Source organism: Pleurodeles waltl, chromosome 8 (assembly GCF_031143425.1).
Source record: "Pleurodeles waltl isolate 20211129_DDA chromosome 8, aPleWal1.hap1.20221129, whole genome shotgun sequence".
Taxonomy (NCBI): Eukaryota; Metazoa; Chordata; class Amphibia; order Caudata; family Salamandridae; genus Pleurodeles; species Pleurodeles waltl.
Window position 1 is genome coordinate 1,415,376,697 of NC_090447.1, and position 21,813 is coordinate 1,415,398,509.

The following is a 21,813-nucleotide window of genomic DNA, read 5'->3' on the forward strand; positions in this document are numbered from 1 at the left end:
GCACCACCACTTTTCATCGACACAATGGTCTGGCGGTTCTGGCGGTCCTAGTCCACCAGGGCAGCGCTGCTAGCAGCACTGCCCTGGAGATTACGATTCCCATCAGCGCAGAGGTTTCATGGTGGTAGCACCGCCATGAAATGGCTGGTGGAGACAGGAGGCCCCAGAGGGCCCATGCCCTTGGCATAGGCAGTGCAGGAGCCCCCTGGGCAGCCCTGTCGCAATGTTTACTGTCTGTTTTTCAGACAGTGGACATTGCGACGGGTGCTGGTGCACCCTACGCACCACAGCATTACTGCCAGCTCTATTACGAGCCGGAGACAATGCTGTAGGCCGTTTCCAGCTGGGCCAGTGGGCAGAAACTCTGTCACCCATTGACCCAGCAGGAAACTCATAATAGGGCCTGCAGGGAGACGTCTGCACTGGTTGCAACCTACTTGTCAGTACTCGGCGGACAGGCTTTTCCGTCCGCCAAAGTCGTAATGACCCCCTGCGTGTACTGTCCAGTGCGTCACATTTAATTCCATAGCCTCCTAACTAGTTTCTGTATGATGTCAGTGATTTATACATGTAATTGTTTTCGAACAGCAAGGCTTAAAGAAATCAAATAGTTTCCACCAGACTTTACTTAGCTTACAGCCTTGCTTGTTTATTAGTCACATATAATGCTAATGTCTCAGGATTGTTCCATGCGGCCTCGCCCAATGAAGAACTGGCACCAGTGAGGAAAGAAGCATGTGAATTTCACGCATTGAAGTTCCTCATTACCAAACATTTCAATAAATAGCCTTAAAAGGTGATGAATTATTTCTGTGTGAGAAACAACCTGAATGTACATGAGAACCCACAGAGGATGTACATCGACATGAGAAATTTGCATTACCACAAAGAAAAATAGATTATTATTTAAACACAAGTTATATGAACCTCTTCGATATTGGTTATGTTTCAGTTCAAAGAATAACCAAAGCTCACGAGTATCCCAGTGATACTAAGATTTACAGAGTTGGAAGACTATTTATAGAGACATGTCAAAGGTGCAATATTGTTTTAGGTGATCCACTATTACAAATGTTTGACTAGATGATGCCACCTATCAGCAAGATGAGTCAGAGTGGCAGTATCCATTGTCTCGGTTTTTCATTCCCCTTTCCTTGGGTTTAACCATAATATTCCTATTGTATTTTATTAAATTGCATTGTATTTTAACATTTATGTAGCACTTACTACCTGTACATGGAGTACTGAAGTGCTTGCCTTCATAGGTAGCACGCTACACAGTCTAAGGTGTGTATTTGGAAGGGTGCTGCCTTTATTTTGGTCCTTTGTGGAAAGTGTTTCTGTGTCCTGTGATGACCACAGAAGTGAGGTTATTGTATTATGAGGCAGAGTGCTTAGCAGTATGATGAATGAAGAGGTATCAGTGATAGGCACAAAGTTTATGGTTTTGGTTGATGGACATGGCCTTTTGGGGTTTTGTCTAATGGGAGACCAAGAGCATAGTTGCTGCTCAACCTCTGAGGGTTATGGTATTATTATTAGTACAGACCAGGAGGGTTTTATGTGAATTGATATGACTGTTATAATACCCAGGCTACAGACAGGTCAGCCCGTCATAACTTTCCTGGACATAGAAATGTGTGTGCTGGTTGGACTGTTCCATATCTGTATGCTGTAGACTGTACTTGAATGACCCTAGTGGATTCAGAATGCTGGTCAGTACATTCTGACAGCCCAGTAGCAATTCCTTTGCTAAAAAGAGAGCAGAGCTAGGAAAAGGAACATGAATGGTGAGGATCCCGAGTGCTGGGGCACTGAGCTTCCAGGGCTCATCTCACTAAAAAAAAGATGGTTTCCAAGCCTATTTACATAAAATGTTCCCATTGTAATAGACTGAAAAAAATATATGTAGGTTACCACTAGCTTGTACATTTTTTTTTTATGGGCGAAATGGTCTGTATATTATTCTGTTTGGAGATTCTTATTCTAAACCTTTATAACAAGTGTTTTGCCAGTTGTTATTTAATCACTGTTATTTAATCAATGTTTAATTGCAATAAAAATGTGGTTCATGTTTGACGTTTTGCAAGATAAACTACCAGATGTGGAATATATTTGATAGAGAAGAAGATCAAAGACTTACATAGTACCACAATACTGTTTATTCCAACCAACTGAATCATCCACTAGGATTGCCCAAGACTCTATGCAAACACTGAACATGCTGTTGGGGTGGCTAGCTTCTTGATAAACTCGACATGTTTTTTAACATGATAAGAGGAAGCTCGTTGCATCCTAACCAGTTGTTTCATTTGGTTAAGTAGAAGTAGAACTTTGTCAAGTGTCTGGAGGAGATTTTTTTAAATCAAGAATGCAGACAGCTTTAGCAAAGATTTAACATTTTGTTTTATGCTATAACAAAGCCTTGGACATGATTGTTTTGAATCTAGCGTCTTCTTTACCTTCATGTATTTTTTGAGTTGTGAGGCCACATATTTTCCGTTTCTTTTTCTAAGGAGCAGACAGCTGGTGATCTAGCTGAACCCACTTATGGAAGTAAGGGTTTAGACTAGTTTTCCTTAACAACAATATTTCTGCTAATTTTGAGGGGACTGGAATGTTTCCGGAGACAAAGGTGGCATTCATCATTTAAAGTCAGGTGTCTTACAACCAGGATTGCCAGGAAGTGGAGAGAATCATTCTAGAAGTTAGGGTCTGAAGGTGCTTATGGTCTTTTTTTCTTTTCTTGTTAGACTTACATGAATTTGAGACGCTGAATCCTGATGTCTGATGCTGTTCACTTGATATGATGGCAGTACATCATCATGCAAGGCATGGTTGTTCACACAAAATACATAGGGCCTCATTACGAGTGTGACGATCCGACTGCCACATAACAACCCTCAGTCTGCCTGCCAGGGAACTGCCAGCTCCTCGAGGATCTTGGGTCCCGGTGGTCTAGCAATGCCGGAGAACCCAATCTGCCAGGACAATGCTGCATGCAGCACTGTCCTGCAGATTACAACCTTGTTCTCCGCCATAAAAAAGGCTGGCAGGGAACCGGTGCACGGGACCACGGGGGGTGCCCCTGCCCAGCACTACTGCAATGTTCACTGTCTGCTACAGCATTGCCGTTGGCCCAATTACGAGCCGGAGACAGTGCTGTAGCCTGTTTCCCGCTAGGCCAGTCGGTGGAAGCTCAGGTTTCCACCTGCCGATCTAGTGGGAAACTCATAATGACTCCAGCGGGGAGGTCGTCATGTGGGCGGCGACCACCCTGTCGGGAGTTTGGCGGACGGTTATTTCCTTCTGCCAAACTTGAAATGAGGCCCATAGTATCCTACACATCTGTTCTACTGCCCCACTTGAAATGGATCAGAGAATAGTAAGAAGGGAGTGAACATGGTAGCTGCCAAGTGTTAGGTTTCCACTGTTATAGTTTGAAATGTGGAACAGAGGGTAGGCTGCAAACAAAATGAATGAGGATTCTGAGATTTTGATTTGTGGGCCATTCAGAGTGCAAAATATGTTTGGTGTGGAGCTTCCCCTTTAATTGTGCAAAAAGACTTCATCTTCATGCTTTGTGTACCTTTACGCATTTGGTCAAGCAGTATGGAAAAAGTAAATTAAGACTGTCCCTTGCAAGGCTGTGTGCACCGGGCAGAGCATTTTAAATCAATTTTTTTATTTTTGGAAACCAGCAGAGTAACTTCAGCATTAATCATTCCAAACAAATGCTCCCACTCTAAATAAAAATATTTGGCTAGATATTATTGAGAAATTACTAAGGAAATTAGTAATAAATGGGGACTTTTTTCCTACATGGTTTACCCTATCCACTGATTACCATCATCTGAATTTCTGTGCCTTATCAGTTGATTTCAGTACCTGTAAGTAAATGGCAACTAGGGTGAAAGCCTTGAGCGGTTGCAAAGGAGAGTTATTGTAAACTTATGATTAACAAATCTCTTTAGGTGTTGTAAGCACTGTAAGCAAGGAATTGTAAATGTTTTTTAAATAGTTATTACGTGTGTGACAAACGTATCATTTTATGCTAAATATTGTGTTTTGAATTTGAAATGTTTGTAATGTATAACTTGATGTATCTTTAAGTATGTAATATGTGTCTATTGATTTTGTGTAATTTTTCTTGTCTTTGGTACAGATAAAAGCATTATGCCTTTCAGTCATGGATTCAAATGTGCTTGTACAAAGAAACACTTTGGAGGTTCTCCTGTTCTTTTTTCCATTTTACACCTGTTTGGTAAGAAATGTATTTCAAGTTAGTCATTTTTTACTGAAATACTCACATATTTATTCAGTTTGTTACTTTGAATAATGCCTATATTATGCAAGTGAAGAAAATTCATTACATGTTATGCTCCAGGATTATGCTTTTCCACAAATTCTCTGATTAGCTTTCCCATTAGCACAAGTGACATCAAGGCCCTTCATACTTCAAAATTTGTATGATGAACACATTTAAATAACCTAATATATTGAACGGTGTATGTTCATACAGATACCATTTTTTCAACTTCAGGTCAGATAGCTCTCTCTGATGCTTTAGAGTAGCATCTTAAATAACGAAACCTAGATTAGCCTACATGATCAAAGAAGCAACAGCTCGTGCCATAGGCCCCCATTCAGACCAAGGAGTTAAATCTAGACTTAGACGCAAAGAGGTATTTGTGCCTGAATATGGATTACGAGATGTGCAATAATTTTGCTCCTTGAGTTGTTTCCTACTGACCTTGTTCCTGATATACCCTAGAAGAATATGCAAGTAGAAAACAGGCCGGTAACTGAGAAAAGTGCAGAAATCGACTGCGTTAAAACAACATCCAAACGTTATTCACTATTGCTACGTAAAAAACTTCAGAATGTCTCACTAAACATTGATAAATTAATTTCTGATACCTAATAACTTGGGGGATTATTCACAAAGTTAAATATACACCTGTATAGTTACTCATGTTTATATGTGTTACTACAATTAGGCGTAACTCTATACATTTTTGCTATTGATCATTTCCGAGTATCGATTTACCCGTCAATGTACAGTTACTTGTCTCCTCCCCCAATATCAGTGGGTGAATCCTTCTCCATAGGATTTACAACTGTAAAGTTAGGGCCACTAACTTTCCCATAGGCATAGGCAGATCATTGCCGATAGGAAAATATTGGGAAAATTATTAAAGTTTATTATTCTTTAAAAAAATCTTTCAAAGCTGACACAATGCAATAAAATTGCAAATTTATTATAAACATTTATTTTTAACCTTTAGCTTTTTAAATAAAATGCTACAGTAAGCTAACATATTCAATTAAATATGCATCAAATCATACATTTTAATATTAATTTTATTTATAAATTCTTTTATGCAATGATTTAAAATAATATCTCCCTCACTTACATTCTTGTTTGTTATGTAGTAAATTGATTATAATAAAAGTTTGAACATTTAATTTGTAAATTGTTTTTTATCATTGTTAATAATAAAACTAGCAAGTTGATAAAGTTAACCTTAGCTAGATAAAAAGTTGAATTCATTTAAAATGATTTCCTATTGGATGTTATTTTACTTCCCTGCCACTGTTTTCCAAGCGAGTGGGTTGCAGTACATGTAAAACGTCACATGTGGTGCTTCGATGCTTGATGTAAGCCAAGGCTGGGCTGGAGTACATTTACACCTGTTTTGAGACCTTTATGGCTTCAGTAACTTTTGAATTATTGTCTGCAAATTGCAAAGGTCTAATGTGGGTGTGTCTTTGTCTTAGCACGTCCCTCCTGAGCCTCCTCCCATTTCATAGTATTTCCCATTTTCCAGCCACTTCCTGTGGTTCATCTCACATTTACTACTAAAATATATACCTATGTGTGCAAAGTTCTCCACACAGAAATGACAGAAGAGGAGGAGGCCGAGGTCTCTACACCTAGGTTTGTGAATAGCAATTTGTAGTTTATGAACAGTACTTCTGCAGTACTACTTTATGTACTACAAATTCAGGTTGTGAATAGGCCCCTTGGTGTTTAACATTTTAATGCTTAGCTTTAATATTGACTGTTGTGTAATGTGTACGTTCCATCAATGAGACATGCACTATTTGTTTTATATATCTCTTGGTGGGGGAAGTAAGGCTCATTGATTTTAGACTGAAAATGAACAGAATGTAACACTAATGCTGTATCTTTTTACAGAATCATTTACATCTACGCCTAATTTGTTTAATTGTAGAAGTACAATTTCCTCAGATAGAATATCTATAAAACACATAACAGTTTATGCTTTAGTCAGTTCCACATTTAAATACTGTTTATGTTTTAGGTAGCAATAGTTAGTCCTCTCGTGATCTATTTTTGTGTAATTGGGTGCAAAGAATAAAACAAATTTTAGTGTTGGAGTTAAATAACCAACTTGGCCGCATAAAACTGTAAATTGTAAGCCTGCTTTGAAAGTCTCTTTGTTACGAAAATGGCATTACAAATGTTCTCTTCTTTAAGCACAAAAGCTCTCACATGATAGGTCATGCTATGCTGCCCTGCCCATGTTCAACATTTTAGCCTTCTTTGTGCTTTTATTCAACATGAGGTTGCTGAGCATGTTTTACTAAGAAGATCTACACCATACTCTAGTCTCTACTCGTTCAGGGGCTGTACCCAGATGTACCACCAGCCATAGTTGAGGGTGGCTACTGCCGCCTTATACCAAACTTTGGGGTGACAGATGGTAGAGTCTGATTGGGTTCATGGACTCGTACATGTTTATCAATACCACTGGAATAGAGGATTTGTTTCTATAGTCCCTATAAATCAGTGTTGTCCCCCGTGAGTCTTTACTCCATGGTGTATAGTGTGCAGTTTGCTCTGGCTTGGCACCATGTGTGGTGTAAAGAGGGTCTGTGATAAATCCAGGTGTTGGGTTCTAATGCAGTCAATAGATATGGGGTCTCAAATATAATAGCTGAGGTATTTCGCCTCTGGTGTTTTGTGACCCTCATTCCACGATTCCCCAAACAGGAAACTAAGTTTCCCCTTTTAGCACTTTACTGTCAAGGTAGCAATGCAGAAAAGTCCAAGGCTTACTCCGGGTTGCTGTGGGTTACAGATTCTGAAATCTCAACAAGCAGTACTTAATAAACCACTGCTGAGTCAGGGCTTTCACTTTTAAAAGGAAAGTTGGTAGATACATCCAGAATAAAATCCTACATAAAGTTTACAATATATGTGCAGACTGACTGGTGGTAATGGGGATACCTTGTATAGGTCCTCACAAAGTATAAGGGTACACGACGAGGAAAAGCCATAAACTTCAAGTAACCCTCTGATATTAACCTAGCCCCACCTACAGCAGAGGGACCTTTAATGGTTTAATGGCACCGACAGGCCCTAACACCTAAAAGCACAATACTACCCTGTGTGTCCATAAGACAGTCATAAGAAATACATTAATAAACAGTTTGATCTACTGACTTTGGCAAGGGTTTCAACTTGCAAACAATTGGCAGACCATGAGCCCTTCAGAAATGAAACATTTTAAGAAGAGGATGACATTTCAGATAGTGCTAGAACTATGTAGTCACTTTAACTTTCATTATCAATGTGCCATTCCTGCAATATCAAGCAATGAAACAGTAAACCTATCGTTGTAATGTTTTACTTCTACCAAACCTATCACTGTAATGTTTTACTTCTACCATAAAAAGTTGTAACCACAGAGGGCCAGCAACAAAGGTCAGTGCACCCAGAGCCCCTGTGCAAACGTTTCGGCTCCGGAAGGGCTGGCAAATTATATAAATCTCTCTGAGGCCACTAATGCAAGACAATGGGAGACTAACAGTGGTGAAAGAAATCTTTGGGGTGAGATGTTGCACCTCATGTATGGGCCCCCACTCCCTTTCCAGCAGGGGTTTATTGGTGAGCCGGTCAGATTCATGTTTTTGGGTCTACGTCTCTTAAACTTTGTGTCCTTTTCTTCAGTTTAATCACATGATACAAGTTATACATTCCCCATGCTCCAATTATGCAAATCACAATAATCAATACCGCTTGTATTATTTTCAATATTAGCCGTTTTCCTAGATTGCCAAGCCAATTCCCCACGGAAGCAAGTCCTTTGCCAACCTTTTCCCAAACTCCTGGTTCTTTCAGCTCTTTCAAATCAGCATTATCATTAGTCAGATTGCTATTCAAGCTTCTAATTTCTTTACTAATATTTATTTATATTTATTTATATTTATTATTACTCTTAAACTTTGTGTCCCTGTGCAGGGATTTAAAAGTGGAGATGGAGGGGTTCTAGAAAGTGCGCCTACCCAGTGCACAGATGACACATATCTCTCCTCTGCTGCACCCCCCAAAAGGACATTTCCTTGGAGTAGCACACATGCTGGCCCACATCCCTGCACAATCTTCTGGGATTTGTCAAGTTGGAAGAAACAAAGCCTTTACCCTGACTTTGGCTCCATCTACCCAAAACTGCTTTCTTCCCCAATACTTCAAAGGGAACCCCTGCACTCCCTTTGTCTCAGTGAGAATGAAATGTATAGGCTCATTGGGAGTGACAAACAAATGCATAGACGTTTTGAGAGTAACACTCGCCCTATTCAAGTTCCTCCCCCATCCTCTTCTACTCAGGAGAAGGCTATTATTTCTAAATAGGCCTATTGATAGGTAAAGGCTTTGAACCGCTAGTTGGCCAGCAGACTTCTATATATTGGCTCATCACAGTAGTTAAAAACCTGCATTTTATTAGGTGATGGATCAGGGAAATAGCACAAAAACAGAATGCATCAAAGAACGTTTGTAGGTAAAAATTGCTATTTTATGAGCTCCAGGATCCATGGAAACATAGACATAGGCCCTCATTCTGACCCTGGCGGTCAAAGACCGCCAGGGCGGAGGACCGCGGGAGCACCGCCGACAGGCCGGCGGTGCTCCAATGGGGATTCCGACCGCGGCAGTAAAGCCGCGGTCGGACCGGCACCACTGGCGGGCTCCCGCCAGTGTACCGCCGCCCCATTGAATCCTCCACGGCGGCGCAGCTTGCGGTCCGACCGCCGGGATCCGGATGGCGGTAGGGGGGGTCGCGGGGCCCCTGGGGACCCCTGCAGTGCCCATGCCACTGGCATGGGCATTGCAGGGGCCCCCGTAAGAGGGCCCCTACATGTATTTCACTGTCTGCTGCGCAGACAGTGAAATACGCGACGGGTGCAACTGCACCCGTCGCACAGCTTCCACTCCGCCGGCTCGATTCCGAGCCGGCTTCATCGTGGAAGCCTCTTTCCCGCTGGGCTGGCGGGCGGTCTGAAGGCGACCGCCCGCCAGCCCAGCGGGAAAGTCAGAATTACCGCTACGGTCTTTCGACCGCGGAACGGTAACCTGACGGCGGGACTTTGGCGGGCGGCCTCCGCCGCCCGCCAAGGTCAGAATGAGGGCCATAGTCTTGTCAGTAGTTTTCTTTTTTTTTTTTTTTTTTACATTAAGCCAATACAGAATTTTACTTCAAATAGATTTTACCAAAAGGGTATATAAGTTAATCACTACTAACTTACACTTTAGACCGAAAGAAAAGGGACATTTCTTTTTGGTTTCCCAATTAAATGACAAGGCCTACGCTGGCTGTAAACAATTTAGTGCGAGTCCCATTTGTGACAGGATTACCTGCGTACAGATACCAGCCTGAGTCAGACAACAGTCTCCCTTGCTCAGCCTACACATGTGCACACCTGTTTTTGTGTAGCATCCTCAGGGCCTCTTACCCCAGATTGACAGAAGCTGCCTTCTTTTTAAAAGGAGGACACTAATGGTTCTAGGTTAAATCCGTTTTTAGCAGAAGCTACTTCAATAAGTTAGGGTATCTCAGTTACAGCAGAGATGCAAAAATCAGGAAGTCCAAAATCAAAACAAGTGGGGAGAGTGTGAGGAGTTTGTAGGTTTCTCACACTGTCCATCTGATAGAGACTTCTAGCTGCAGGTTCCTTACCTTAGAATTCCCTGGCGCCAGCTTCGAATACGGATTTTTTCTGCTGAGCAGTACCCTGTGCGCGCCGTCGGGTGGCGTTGTTCGGATCCATGTGGGTTGTCCAGCTCCACATGGCATCTTTGGAGCCGACTGTGACGTCACGGTCTTCTATATAGGCACTACCCCAGCACGTGTACGTCAGTTCTTTTCCTTCTGCGCTGGTTAAGCACAGATCTGGGAAGAGCTACCCATTTTCTCCGATGTTGCATTTGCTGGGGTTCACTATAAATGTGCCGAGGTCACACCTGACTCCTTCTCAGAAGCTTACGTTCATCGGAGCTGTTCTGGACACAGTGCAGTATTGGGCCTATCCTCAAGAGCAGCGAGTCCAGGATATTTAGGTTATGATACCGATGTTTCGGCCTCTACCCTGGATTTCGGTGAGACATACTCTGAGGATGTTGGGACTCATGGCTTCCTGCATCCTATTGGTCAAGCAGGGAAGATGGCATATGAGGGCTCTGCAGTGGGACCTGAAGTTCCAATGGGCACCGCATCAGAAAAATCTTACCAACGTGGTTCAGATCTCAGAGGGAACTGCAAAGGACCTGCAGTGGTGGTTAGTGAACTGCGATTGGGTCAAAGGCAGACTCCTCTCCCTTCCCCAAACAGATCTCCCAGTAGTGACGGATGCATCACTTCTGGGATGGGGCGGCCATCTGGGAGAGGTGGAGATCAGGGGTCTCTGGTCTCGGCGGAATCCGGGCTCCATATCAACTTGTTGGAGCTTTGGGTGATCCAACTAGCATTAAAAGCATTTCTTCCTGTTGAGAACAGGAAGGTAGTGCAGGTGTTCACGGACAACACTACAGGGATGTGGTACTGCAACAAGCAGGGCGGTGTGAGGTCGTGGATCCTTTGTCAATAGGCTCTGCGTATCTGGACATGGCTGGAACAGCAGGGCATAACCCTGGTGGTTCAACACCTGGCAGGTTCTCTGAATGCCAGGGCGGACAAACTCAGCCGGTGATGCTTAGCAGATCACGAGTGGTATCTCCATACGGAGGTGGCACAAGGACTCTCTCAGCAGTGGGGAGAGCCTTGGTTAGATCTGTTCACCTCCGCAGAGAACGCTCAATGTCAGCAGTTTTGCGTGTTAGATTTTCCAAGGGGGCTATCGCTAGGCGACGCTGTTCAACGCGAGTGGAGTTCAGGCCTCCTGTATGCCTTTCCGCCCATACCACTTCTGCCCAGAGTTCTCAAGAAAATCAAGAACGACCGGGCCCAAGTAATCCCAGTGGCTCCAGATTGGGCACAAAGAGTCTGGTATCCAGAGCGTCTCAAGATGAGCACCAGTCCTCCAATCAGGTTGCCTCTTCGGGAGGATCTTCTGTTGCAGCAGCAGGAGAAGGTTCTCCACCCGAACCTGTCTACTCTGCGGCTGCATCCGTGGAGATTGAGCGGCGACTGTTGATGGTTTATGACATCCCTCCCAATGGCTTTGATGTCATTCTGGCAGCCAGGCGTCCCTCTACTAAGTTGATTTACGCCTGCCAATGGAACCTTTTTGTATCATATTGTACAGAGAGGTCTATTGATCCTCTTTCTTCTTCTCTTTCTAATATCCTTCAGTTCATTCTATCACTCGCCCAACAGGGTTCCTCCTTAGGGACTCTTAAGGGCTATCTTGCTACCTTATCGGCTTTTCTTCGCTTGCCCGATCAACGATCTTTGCTTAAGTCTCCCATTGTACAGAGATTCTTAAAAGGGCTTGTACATATTTTTCCATCTATGCCTTTTGTTATGCCCCAGTTGGACCTTAATCTAGTACTCACTTTTCTAATGTGTGTCCCTTTTGAGCCTTTACATAACTGTCCTCTCCGGCTGCTCACTATCAAAACAGCCTTCTTAGTGGCGATCACATCTGCCAGGAGAGTGAGTGAGATGCAGGCCTTATCATCGAAACCGCTGTATCTCACGATATAGCCTGATAAAGTGGTCCTCAGAACTCGTGCCTCCTGCCTCCCTAAGGTGGTGACCCCTTTCCAGCTGGGTCAAAATATCACCCTGCCCACCTTCTTTGTTCCACCGCATCCCTCTAAAGAAGAGAAGCGTCTCCATTGGCTGGACCCAAAAAGAGCGTTATCGTTCTACCTTGACCGCACAGAAGAGTTCCAGGCGGACAACCAACTCTTTGTGGGAGTACATTGGTGCAAAGAAGGGTCGGGCAGTCCAGAATGAACCATTTCGCGCTGGGTCGTTCTCTGCATAAAAATGTGCTACGCTTTGGCTAAGAAGCAGCTTTCAGAGGGCTTGAGAGCTCACTCTACCAGAGGGAAAGCTGCTACCACTGCGTTGACTTGAGGCGTGCTGGTACTTGATATTTGCCAAGCGGCAACATGGGCTTCCTTGCACACGTTTGCAAGACACTACTTCCTGGATAGCCAGGTGAGGAGAGAGGGGCATTTTGCCCGCTCCGTTCTACAGGACTTCCTGGTGTGAGGTATATTCTCGCAGCTCACTACCTGGAGTTATAGCTTGGGTATCTATTCTAAAGTAAGGAATCTGCAGCTAGAAGTATCTATCAGATGAACAAGTTACTTACCCTTGGTAATGAATTATCTGGTAGAGACTCTATCTAGCTGCAGATTCCTTACACCCACCCAGGCCTCCCCACTCTGCGGATATATACATTAGGTTTTTCATAATTTTTTCCCTTTCTCAAGGGCATGTTTCTGTACTCAAACAATCAAAAAGAAAAGTAAGTAATTGTTGGTTCTTCCATGATTCTATGCTTCTGGCATGGGAAGTTGAGGAAAAGAACTAACGTACGCACGCATGGATGGTGTCTATATAGAAGACCGTGACATCACAGACGGCTCCAACAACGCTGATGATGCCACGCGTATCCGAACGATGCCACCTGGCGTGCGCAGGGTACTGCTCAGCAGAAAAATTCCAGATTCTAAGCTGACGCCAGGGAATTCTATGGTAAGGAATCTGCAGCTAGATAGAGTCTCTACCAGATCATTCATTACCGAAGATAAGTAACTTGTTCGTTAGGTCACAACGTGCAAGCCTGTATAATTTAACAGTTGCTTCCTGGTAAGTTTGCATAAGTTGTATTTAGCTCCTGTTGATGTGATAACCTTCATGTCCATTGCTTCCTTCTTCTCTGCCCTTACATTCAAAGGTTTGTTCTGGGCTGAGGGCAGTCTACATCAGCTTCCTTTCAGTTCAGATTTCTATCATCCAGTGTGCCCGAGTGCCATTCCTAACCACTTCCAGTGTTTGATGGTCATAACAAGTAACCTAAGGCCTTGGTTTGGCCTGTCTAGTAGATTCTAGATGAGTAAATAAAATCCTCAGTCCCAGGTGATACCAGGTTCTCAGTGTGCTTACTGTTTGCTCTGGAACTCCAGGGAAGATTCACTCGGTTGTTACAGGCAGAGTGTTTCAAGTTCAGAAATATTGCACTTTCTAATTATCCCTGGATTTAAACCAGTACCCTGAAGTTTTGATAAATACTGCCACCCTTGGACCAGTATTTTGTACTTCATCAGGATGTCGTTCAAGGGGCTCTTTGCACCAGCCGAAAGATGTTTAGCCAGAAACTGGGCTTTTTGGTGGTGGGTTATTTCTAGCCCAAGACTAGGTTTAGGCTCTAATGATGCTCTTTTGCTGCAACCTGCCTTACAAGGCCTTCAGAGAAGAAGCTCATCTGCCCAGTGCAAGAAGAGAGAGTTGGGATGCAGGGGCTTTCTGATAAAGAAGGCAAAGAACATGTCTGCCTGAGAGAAGACTAAACAGACTATCTTCCACCAAATGGTAGCCCTGTAGTTCCTAAATTCAGCAAAGAAAACTGATTGCAGTAGCAGCTCTTAGCTTTCATACCATTCCCAGGCTATAAGAAATAATAGGAGCTAACAGCGCAGATCATACGTGTTCGCTTAGTGCAATATTCAGATATAACCTTGTCTGCCAATTTGTTAATGCATATCTATTCATTGTAGCATTTACTTAGATAGGGCAAGAGAAGGGATACTGTTATGATTTCTCTTACCTTGTTATGGTGCCGTCAGTACCAAATGCTGTGCTTCATAAGATAATACAAATTTTTTGAACTGACGTTTTAGAAAAAAATGTAGTCTATGGTGAGATTTCTCTTTCTTCTCGTTCAACTCTAGTTTTCTCACCTCTTCCACCAGAAGCATAGACTCTTCTCTTAAGAATCTTAAGGAGAAGCTATGACTGCCCTTTCTGGGAGATCTTTATAACTGTTAGCAGAAGCCGTGCAACCTAGCCTGTGCTACGGCCACCTCTTCCTCTGGTAGAGAACAACAAACTGAAACTCCCTCTGTCTTACCTTTGATAATTGAAGCCTCTGCTTTGCAAACCTTGCATGATTGCTGCTCTTAAGCCACAAAAGCAGAACTTATCTTGATAAGACCTTTCAAAACATATAGCTGCAAATGTCCTTTATTTTCAGTCAAGTGAACATTTTCCTAGGCCATATGTCACCACAAATTTCCACCAAAGAGGGTAAGATCCTCAGTTATTGGTGTATCTTAAGCAGAAAGTGTTTCTTTCTCTTTTTGTAAGAGAGTGGCTTATTTTCCCAAGAGGCAAATCACAAACTGTATCCACACTGTTTGAAAGCTGAGGTCCTTAGGTTCACCAGAATCCTTGGCCTCCTTCACCAAATACAAAATCTTTGTAAATAGCTCGGTGAAGTTTAGCACCTTGTCTTTACAGGCCTTCCAGGTGCTGGCAGTGACTTTCTTGGGCTCCTTCATGTATTTGGACATTACAAATAAAAGATGAGGAGCCATCTCTGGATTTTATGCCTTTTTTCCCCTCAGTGTCGAGTTCTGGAACTTCTGCACCAGTCTGCCGTGGACCTCATTCTCCAGATGCTTCTAAATCTGCTTGGTGACAGATTCCATGTCTTTTTGCGGAAGCCGCCCACCCTGAAGAGCAGGGGCGTAGCTCTTATGAATCAAGCTGCTCAGTCTAGTCCTAGTTTCCTTCTTCCACATCTTACAAGGAGGTGGGTTGTCTATGGATTCCAGATTGTCCCCTTACTTACGGCAGTGAAATAAATGCTGCTCACTCCAACAGTGTATAAGATCAGGAAAATCTTTATTTTCAGCACACCGTACTGACAGCCGGCACTTCTGTCTCATCAATTGTTAACTAAAACTGCTGTCAAAATTCCTCCTCAATAATTGGCATGTTTACATTCTATTCTATATTTCACTGGATCTGGTGCATGGAAGCTGCATACAACAGACACTTCTTCGGACTAATAGACTCCTCCTATCTGAACTCTTTCGGTCTCAATATCCATATTAGGGATGGTGTCTTTGTTAATGTTTCTGGATACCTCACTGGCACTGTTCCTCTTTCCATGTTTACATTTCTTCTGATTGAAATATCCTACACTTTGAGCATGTTTGTCCCCCAAAAAGGCTTCACAAAGCTGCTCAGAATGGTCCCTCACTCTTGCTGTTCTGAGCGGTGCCTCTCAGGGCTGGTAAGTAAATTCCTTTTCTAAGCTCCTGCTCCCCATCATGTCACCCGTATCCATCTTCTTTCTGTAAGAAACTGGGTTGTTAATTGGGGCGTTTGACTACCAACCTCAAGCAATAACCACAACACTTGAGCGTGAACTCTTAAAGTCACCAAATTAACCTGAGCTGAACCACTGGCAGCTATGGCATAGAGCAGTCAGGCTTAACCTAGAGAAAAATGTAAAGTACCTATTCAGTCTTAAAAGACTGAGAAAGTCGAACCGTAGCACAATAAAAATCTCAAACCGAATTTGAAAAGTAGAGTAACATTTAATATTCAAAATTATACCAAAATGACAAAAATCTATGCCAGTGATGTAGAAAATGGTTGTGGTAGACCGGGACCTAGACACAGTTTGACATAGACCACAGTGAAGTGCGGGTTTGATACACCAACCACGTTCATTGTGGTCAAAGATTTTACCTTCTGACTTTAGTCTTTAAGTCCCATTCCACTACATGAGTTCACTTCTAAAGCTCCCCGGGACCTCGGGGGAAGCACTTAGAGATTCACAGGATGGGAGACAGAGGCTGAACAACAGAGTCCAGTCCAGGTCCAGTTGTCTCTGGTCATCTGGAGGAAAAGGCTCTATTGTAGCTTGTCTCTGTAGCTTTAACAGTAGTCCAGCCTTAGGACCCTTGGAGTCCACTTCCTTATCCTGGGTTCATAAGAGAGCAAGCCCAGTCCTTTTAATGGATCTTTTCAGGTTCCACACAGCAGATTTAGTCCTCATTTGATTTTCCTCAGGTTCAAATGTGTTTTGAAGTGGGTGCCTGGAGCTGCCACATGTATGCCTGGCATGATCAAGTGGGAAGAAATGACTCCTGGGCACACGTTAACCAATTAAGTAAACGTTTCTGAGGCTAACCCTACCCACTTCACTTATTTTCAAGATTGTAATATGGTAATCCTTATCTCCTCCCACACATAACATTATATATACCCGTTAAACCCAGAGACAAACGTCAGTTAGAACATAACAAAGTTTTCCAGCAACTGGACAGTGCCTACACAATAATTGTTTTTAGCATCCTGCTTATTGTCCCTTACAGTGCTCCCCAGGTGTTAAATGTAAAACGCCAGAAGAACTGTCAATCAGTATTTGACACTGTAATGTCAAAAAAAGGCCCACTGCCATTGGGGCCTGCTTGGCTGGGGTAGGAGAGGGACAAAGGAATAGCCCTGCCAAGGTGTCCGCTAACATTTACCTGTTACAGAAGAGGCCCCTTTGAAGTATACCCCAAGTGTTTTAAGTAAAACCCCGGCAGACTTGTCAATCAGGATTCGACATTCAAGCAGGATTTGACACTGCAGCATCAGCCTGCATATTTTGTCAGCTTCAGAGGGTTTATCTCTGCCCATTCCAGTGAGTCTATTTACACTCATTTATACCTCTTCAAATGCTGATTACTGGCTGCCAGAAGTGGGAGAGCAAATGCAATTGTGCCTCCACATGCTTTGGGCAGGGAAAAGGTAACTTTCCAAAAGTACTGCTTTTCTTTAATATTTATCAAAACATCCATCCTCACCACTGAATTGTATTTTTAATACATATTGAAAATAGTTGTTTGTTTAGCTGTTCCCTAATCGAAATTAACATTATTAAAAAGAATGTAACCCAGTCTGTTTCTATCGAACGGCCAGCCTTGCTACAGTGAAAATAAGTTTTGGGGGCTTATTCACTGTAAGGACATATTTCACGTTATATCCCTAAATGTTCTACTTTTAAATACCATGCACCCAGCCTTATCATGATTAAGTCCTACACAGGGATAACATAAATGTTAAAAATATATATATATTTAAAAGGAAGGTTTTGACCTGTCAAAAGGGATTATTTTGACAGATCAAATTTGCAATTTAAAACTGCAGCAGCCTGGGTACAGTTGGTAGTCTTGCAATGGTGTTTCCTTTGTCACTGTAGTGGATGGCAAAATGGGTGCTACTGTCCACTAGTGACATTTAACTTACAGGCCCTGGGTACACTTTGTACCATAAACTAGGGACTTACGTAAATTAAACATGCCAGTCAGTGGTATGCCAATTTCACCATGGTGAAATGTGGAGCACAGGCACTTTGCTCTGGTCAGCAGGGGTAAAGTGCACAGAGCTCCACACCCATCAAAATGAAGGGTCCAGCAAAAGATGAAAAATCTAAGGTGAGTGCAGAAACAGCAATTTTCCTACATTTACCTTTTGGCCTCTCAGGGCATTCATTCATTGTTGCTACCTATATTGTGGCAGTGTTATGCATATTTCTCTAATGCTACCCTTAGTCGTGGTTATTGGGTGCACCATCTCCACCAACACAAGGACCAATGTCTGCTGAAGTGGCCCTAGAGACACACATTGGCCTTCAAACTGACTTCTTCACGGATGACCTTACAACTACTTAAAGCTTCTTACTTAATGGACCTTTGACTGTGGGACTTCTTCTCTCCCCTTTCTCTTATAGGATATTGAGTGCCCATTAACCAACATTGCAGAAAATTGTAGTTACTAACCAAATGGTCCTCATAACATTTAGCCTATATTGGCAACAAATGCACCAAAACACACTGTGTGTAAGCTGGACCGGGCCATGTTTAATTTTTTTTTTTTTTTTTTTTATATCTAATAGCAACACAGTTGAGGTAACTGATGACATTTCTCAAAGTTGTACACTAACATCTCCCTGCAGCTATGCCTTCTCAGCAATGCTGCCTTTTGTCTTAAGCTATGTAGTGCTTTCACAGAAAAGAAGGCCTTGGATATCCCTGCTTGACAGGCACTTCACCTGCTAGCGGGCTGGAGGCGCTTGTTGAGTCTTCGGTGTGTGCTCATGTCTGACTGTACTCTTCAAGTGCCACTCCTTCTGTCACATGCATCTTATATCATGTGTCCCCTGCCAGTGGCCAGAGCTCGAGAGCACCCCGCAACCTCAGTCCCAGTGATGGGGCTCACTGGAGTACATCGTTGGAACAAAAAAATGCCTGACCCTCTTTCAGCACAGCACTTCTGTGGAACCTCATGCTACTGTTTACCACAAAGATCACTCACTGATTTCAGGAGATGCTCCAAACTGCATTTCATAACTTTTTCCAAGACTTCCTCATCTTGAACACGCCATATTCGTGGCAATGTATCTCCAATAACGATATTAACAGATGTAACACCTCCCAAAGGCAGAGGGAAAAGCAGAGGCAGAAACAAACCAAATAATGAACCATGGAAGATGAGGACAAAAAGAAAAATGATAGATACCCCTGACAACAATTTATCAAACTATGTTCTAACAAACAACCAAGTTATGGTCCTTCATAAAAGGTCTCTCCTTTTTACCCTAGTGACCGGTAGCCTTTATACAACTCAACACCTGGATTCTTCCATGACATTTAACTTTAAGTTCTTTATGCTTTCCTGTGAGAAGTAACATGCCTTTTGAAAAGCAAAAGATAATCTTTATCACATACTCCAGAAGTGCCTAAGTGTTACAGAAGTGTTCACTTTTGAAAGCCTTTAACCAACTCAAAATAAGAGCCAAGTTCTTCAAACCCAACTATTTCAGACCACAGCGAACGGTTATTTTACAACTTAGGAATAATAAAGATATATTGATAACACTACTAATAAGGGCAGAGATTTTGACTGCAAGCAGTTTTTAATTACGTGTCTGGTGAACAATGCTCTCAACTTTTACTGTATAAAGGCACCTGTTGGTTCAGCAACTACACAGAGTTGTTCATGATTTTCCATTTGATACAAATAGCTGCATTTGTACACCAACTGAGGATGAAATTTAGCTATAGAGGAATTTCTTCTTTAGCAGTTTGCCTTCTCATAAAGTGCTAACAGAAGGTGAGTGAGCCTCGGTGAAATCCATTTAATCCCTCCATGCTTGTACAAATGCAAATGTAAGGAGTATCAGAGACTTCAAAAGGATTCTGGAAACAGAGATGGAAGAACTTACAGAGAGGAGCCCTTGAGGTCAACCAAGCTATAAGCAAAGCAGATAAGAGAGTAATCACACTTGCAAATTGCACTACTTCTGAGAAAGCATGGAGGTAGAGCAGAATTTTACACTGTCTGGTACCATCCTGATACTAGGTGCAAAGATTTAATTGTTTAAAAATCCTGTAAGGGGGAGCACAGGTGTTATCCTGTAACAATGTTGTCTGTTTTTAAGCAGAAAATCTGAGTTTGTCTGCCGACAAGGTGAGGGAGCGTCAACACTTTAGGCCTTGTTCTGCAGAACCTGCACCTAGAACAACTCTGTGCTTCCCAAAGTTTCTGGGAGTGGGAGCAACCCCTGCCCAACTCCGTGAGTTCTGTGAAGCAATACGCCTCATTTTTGGGCAGACTGATGCCACTATAGCGCCTTCGGGCCCCGTGGAGTCAGACGGGCTGCCAAGGATCCAGTCCAGTTGTGCCATCTCGACCTTCTCTGATGCCGGCGCCGTCCGCACCCATGGGAAGTGCCATCCCTAATCTCTTGACAGAGGTGCTGGAACCGGGAGCTTACACCTCAGAAACCCTGCTCCTGTTCAGTCAGGCCCTCTCTGACGTCCTACTGAGTACCTGGTCAAAACCCAGTAGAGGGGCTCCTGTGAAAAAGACGATTGTCTGCCGCCATCATCCCGCACTTGGCGACCCAAGTTTCTTGACGCAACACCCCACCTCTAAGAGCTTGGTGGTCCAAGCCTCTACTACCCAGGACACGTTTCCTTCCTCTCCTCTGGACAGGGGGTCCAAAAGGTTGGACTCACCTGGAAAGATGTTTTCTTTCAACAGCCTTGCATTGCAGGCCATGAAAACTTCATGCATTTTGGGCCATTAATCCCACGCTCTGTGGGATATGGTTGTGCAAGTGCTGGCACAAGTCTCAGAGGAGGTCCGGGCTGTACTCTTTTAGGCTGTTGCCGATGGGAAAGTTCACAATTTGTTGCAGACTTGACTGGACCAACTTGCTAGATAGAACGCCTGGCTTCTTTGATGGACAGTCCCTTTGATGACATATCTCTTCGGAGACAAGGTAGACTCTGTGCTTCAGTGCTTGCGACAGCCCCTTGTCTCCCTCAGTCTGCCTTTCGCCCTTTTCGTAGCTATGGAAAGGGTCGCCAACTGTGCCCATTCCTGGTCAGCCACTGTCCACGCATGCTGCTCAGCCTCTGTGTGGCTGAGGGCTCGGGAACCACCAACCACGTGGGTTAGGTGGTCATCTATATCTCTTCCTCAAAAAGTAGTAGTTGAAGATGCTCACATTGGCTGAGGTTCTACACGCCATGGACCCAGGAGACTGGATAATAGTTTTGGAACTGCAGGGCACTTATTTTCACATCCCCCGTCCCACCTGCCTATTTGTGATTCATGGTAGGCCACAAGCACTTTCAGTTCACTGTGCTCCACACCGGCCTTACCAGCACCCCTCGGGTGTTCATTAAAGTAGTGGCGCTGGTTGCAGCTCATCTGTGGAGGTCAGGGGTTTCAGTCTTCCCCTATCTAAACAACTGGCTGTTGAAGGCATGCTCTCCCCAGGCTGTCGGCTCCTACCTCCAGACTACGGCGGACCTCCTGCATTCACTGGGGTTCACTATAAATATGCCATAGTCACACCTAACTTCCTCTCAGATGCTCCCTTTCATTAGAGCTGTCCTGGACACAGTGCAGGTTCGCACCTGTCTTCCCGAGCGACAAGGCCAGGATAACCAGGCTATGATACCGATGTTTCAGCCCCTATCCTGGACTTTGATGAGAATGGCTCTGAGGCTTCTGGGCCTCCTGGCTTCCTGGTAACACATACCAGATGGCAGATGCGGGCTCAGCAGTGGGACCTGAAGTTCCAGTTGGCACAGCATCAGGGGAATCTCTTCAACAAGGGAACTGCGAAAGATCGGCAGTGGTGGTTAATGAACTGCATTTGGGTCAGAGGCAAACCCCTCTCGATTCCCCAAACAGATCTGACCGTAGTGACAGATGCATCGCTCCTGGGATCGGTTGGCCGTCTGGGACAGGTGAAGATCAGAGTCATCTGGTCTGCGGTGGAAGCAGGACTCTGCATCAGTATGATGGAACTCCCTGCAATACGGCTGGCATTAAAAGCCTTACTTCCCTCTCTCAGGGGAAAGATGGTGCAGGTGCTCATGGACAACACCACTGCTTGTGGTACTGCAACAAGCAGACCAGTTGTTAAGTGGCTCTGTGCCTCTGGACGTGACTGGAACAGCAGGACATATCCTTAGTGGTTCAACGTCTGGCAGGCCCTCTGAATGCCAGAGCGGGCAAACTAGCTGAAAAT

The 21,813-nt window shown here is 43.7% G+C and overlaps 1 protein-coding gene across 1 annotated transcript in view; it reads left to right on the plus strand.

Moving 5' to 3' along the window:
- The window catches only part of DOP1B (DOP1 leucine zipper like protein B), a 604,399-nt gene that overhangs the window by 179,067 nt on the left and 403,519 nt on the right, over window positions 1–21,813 (plus strand). The window contains exon 6 of the mRNA XM_069202530.1: window positions 4,166–4,264. Within this exon, the coding sequence (XP_069058631.1) occupies window positions 4,166–4,264 (99 nt within the window). The remainder of the gene's footprint in view (window positions 1–4,165; window positions 4,265–21,813) is intronic.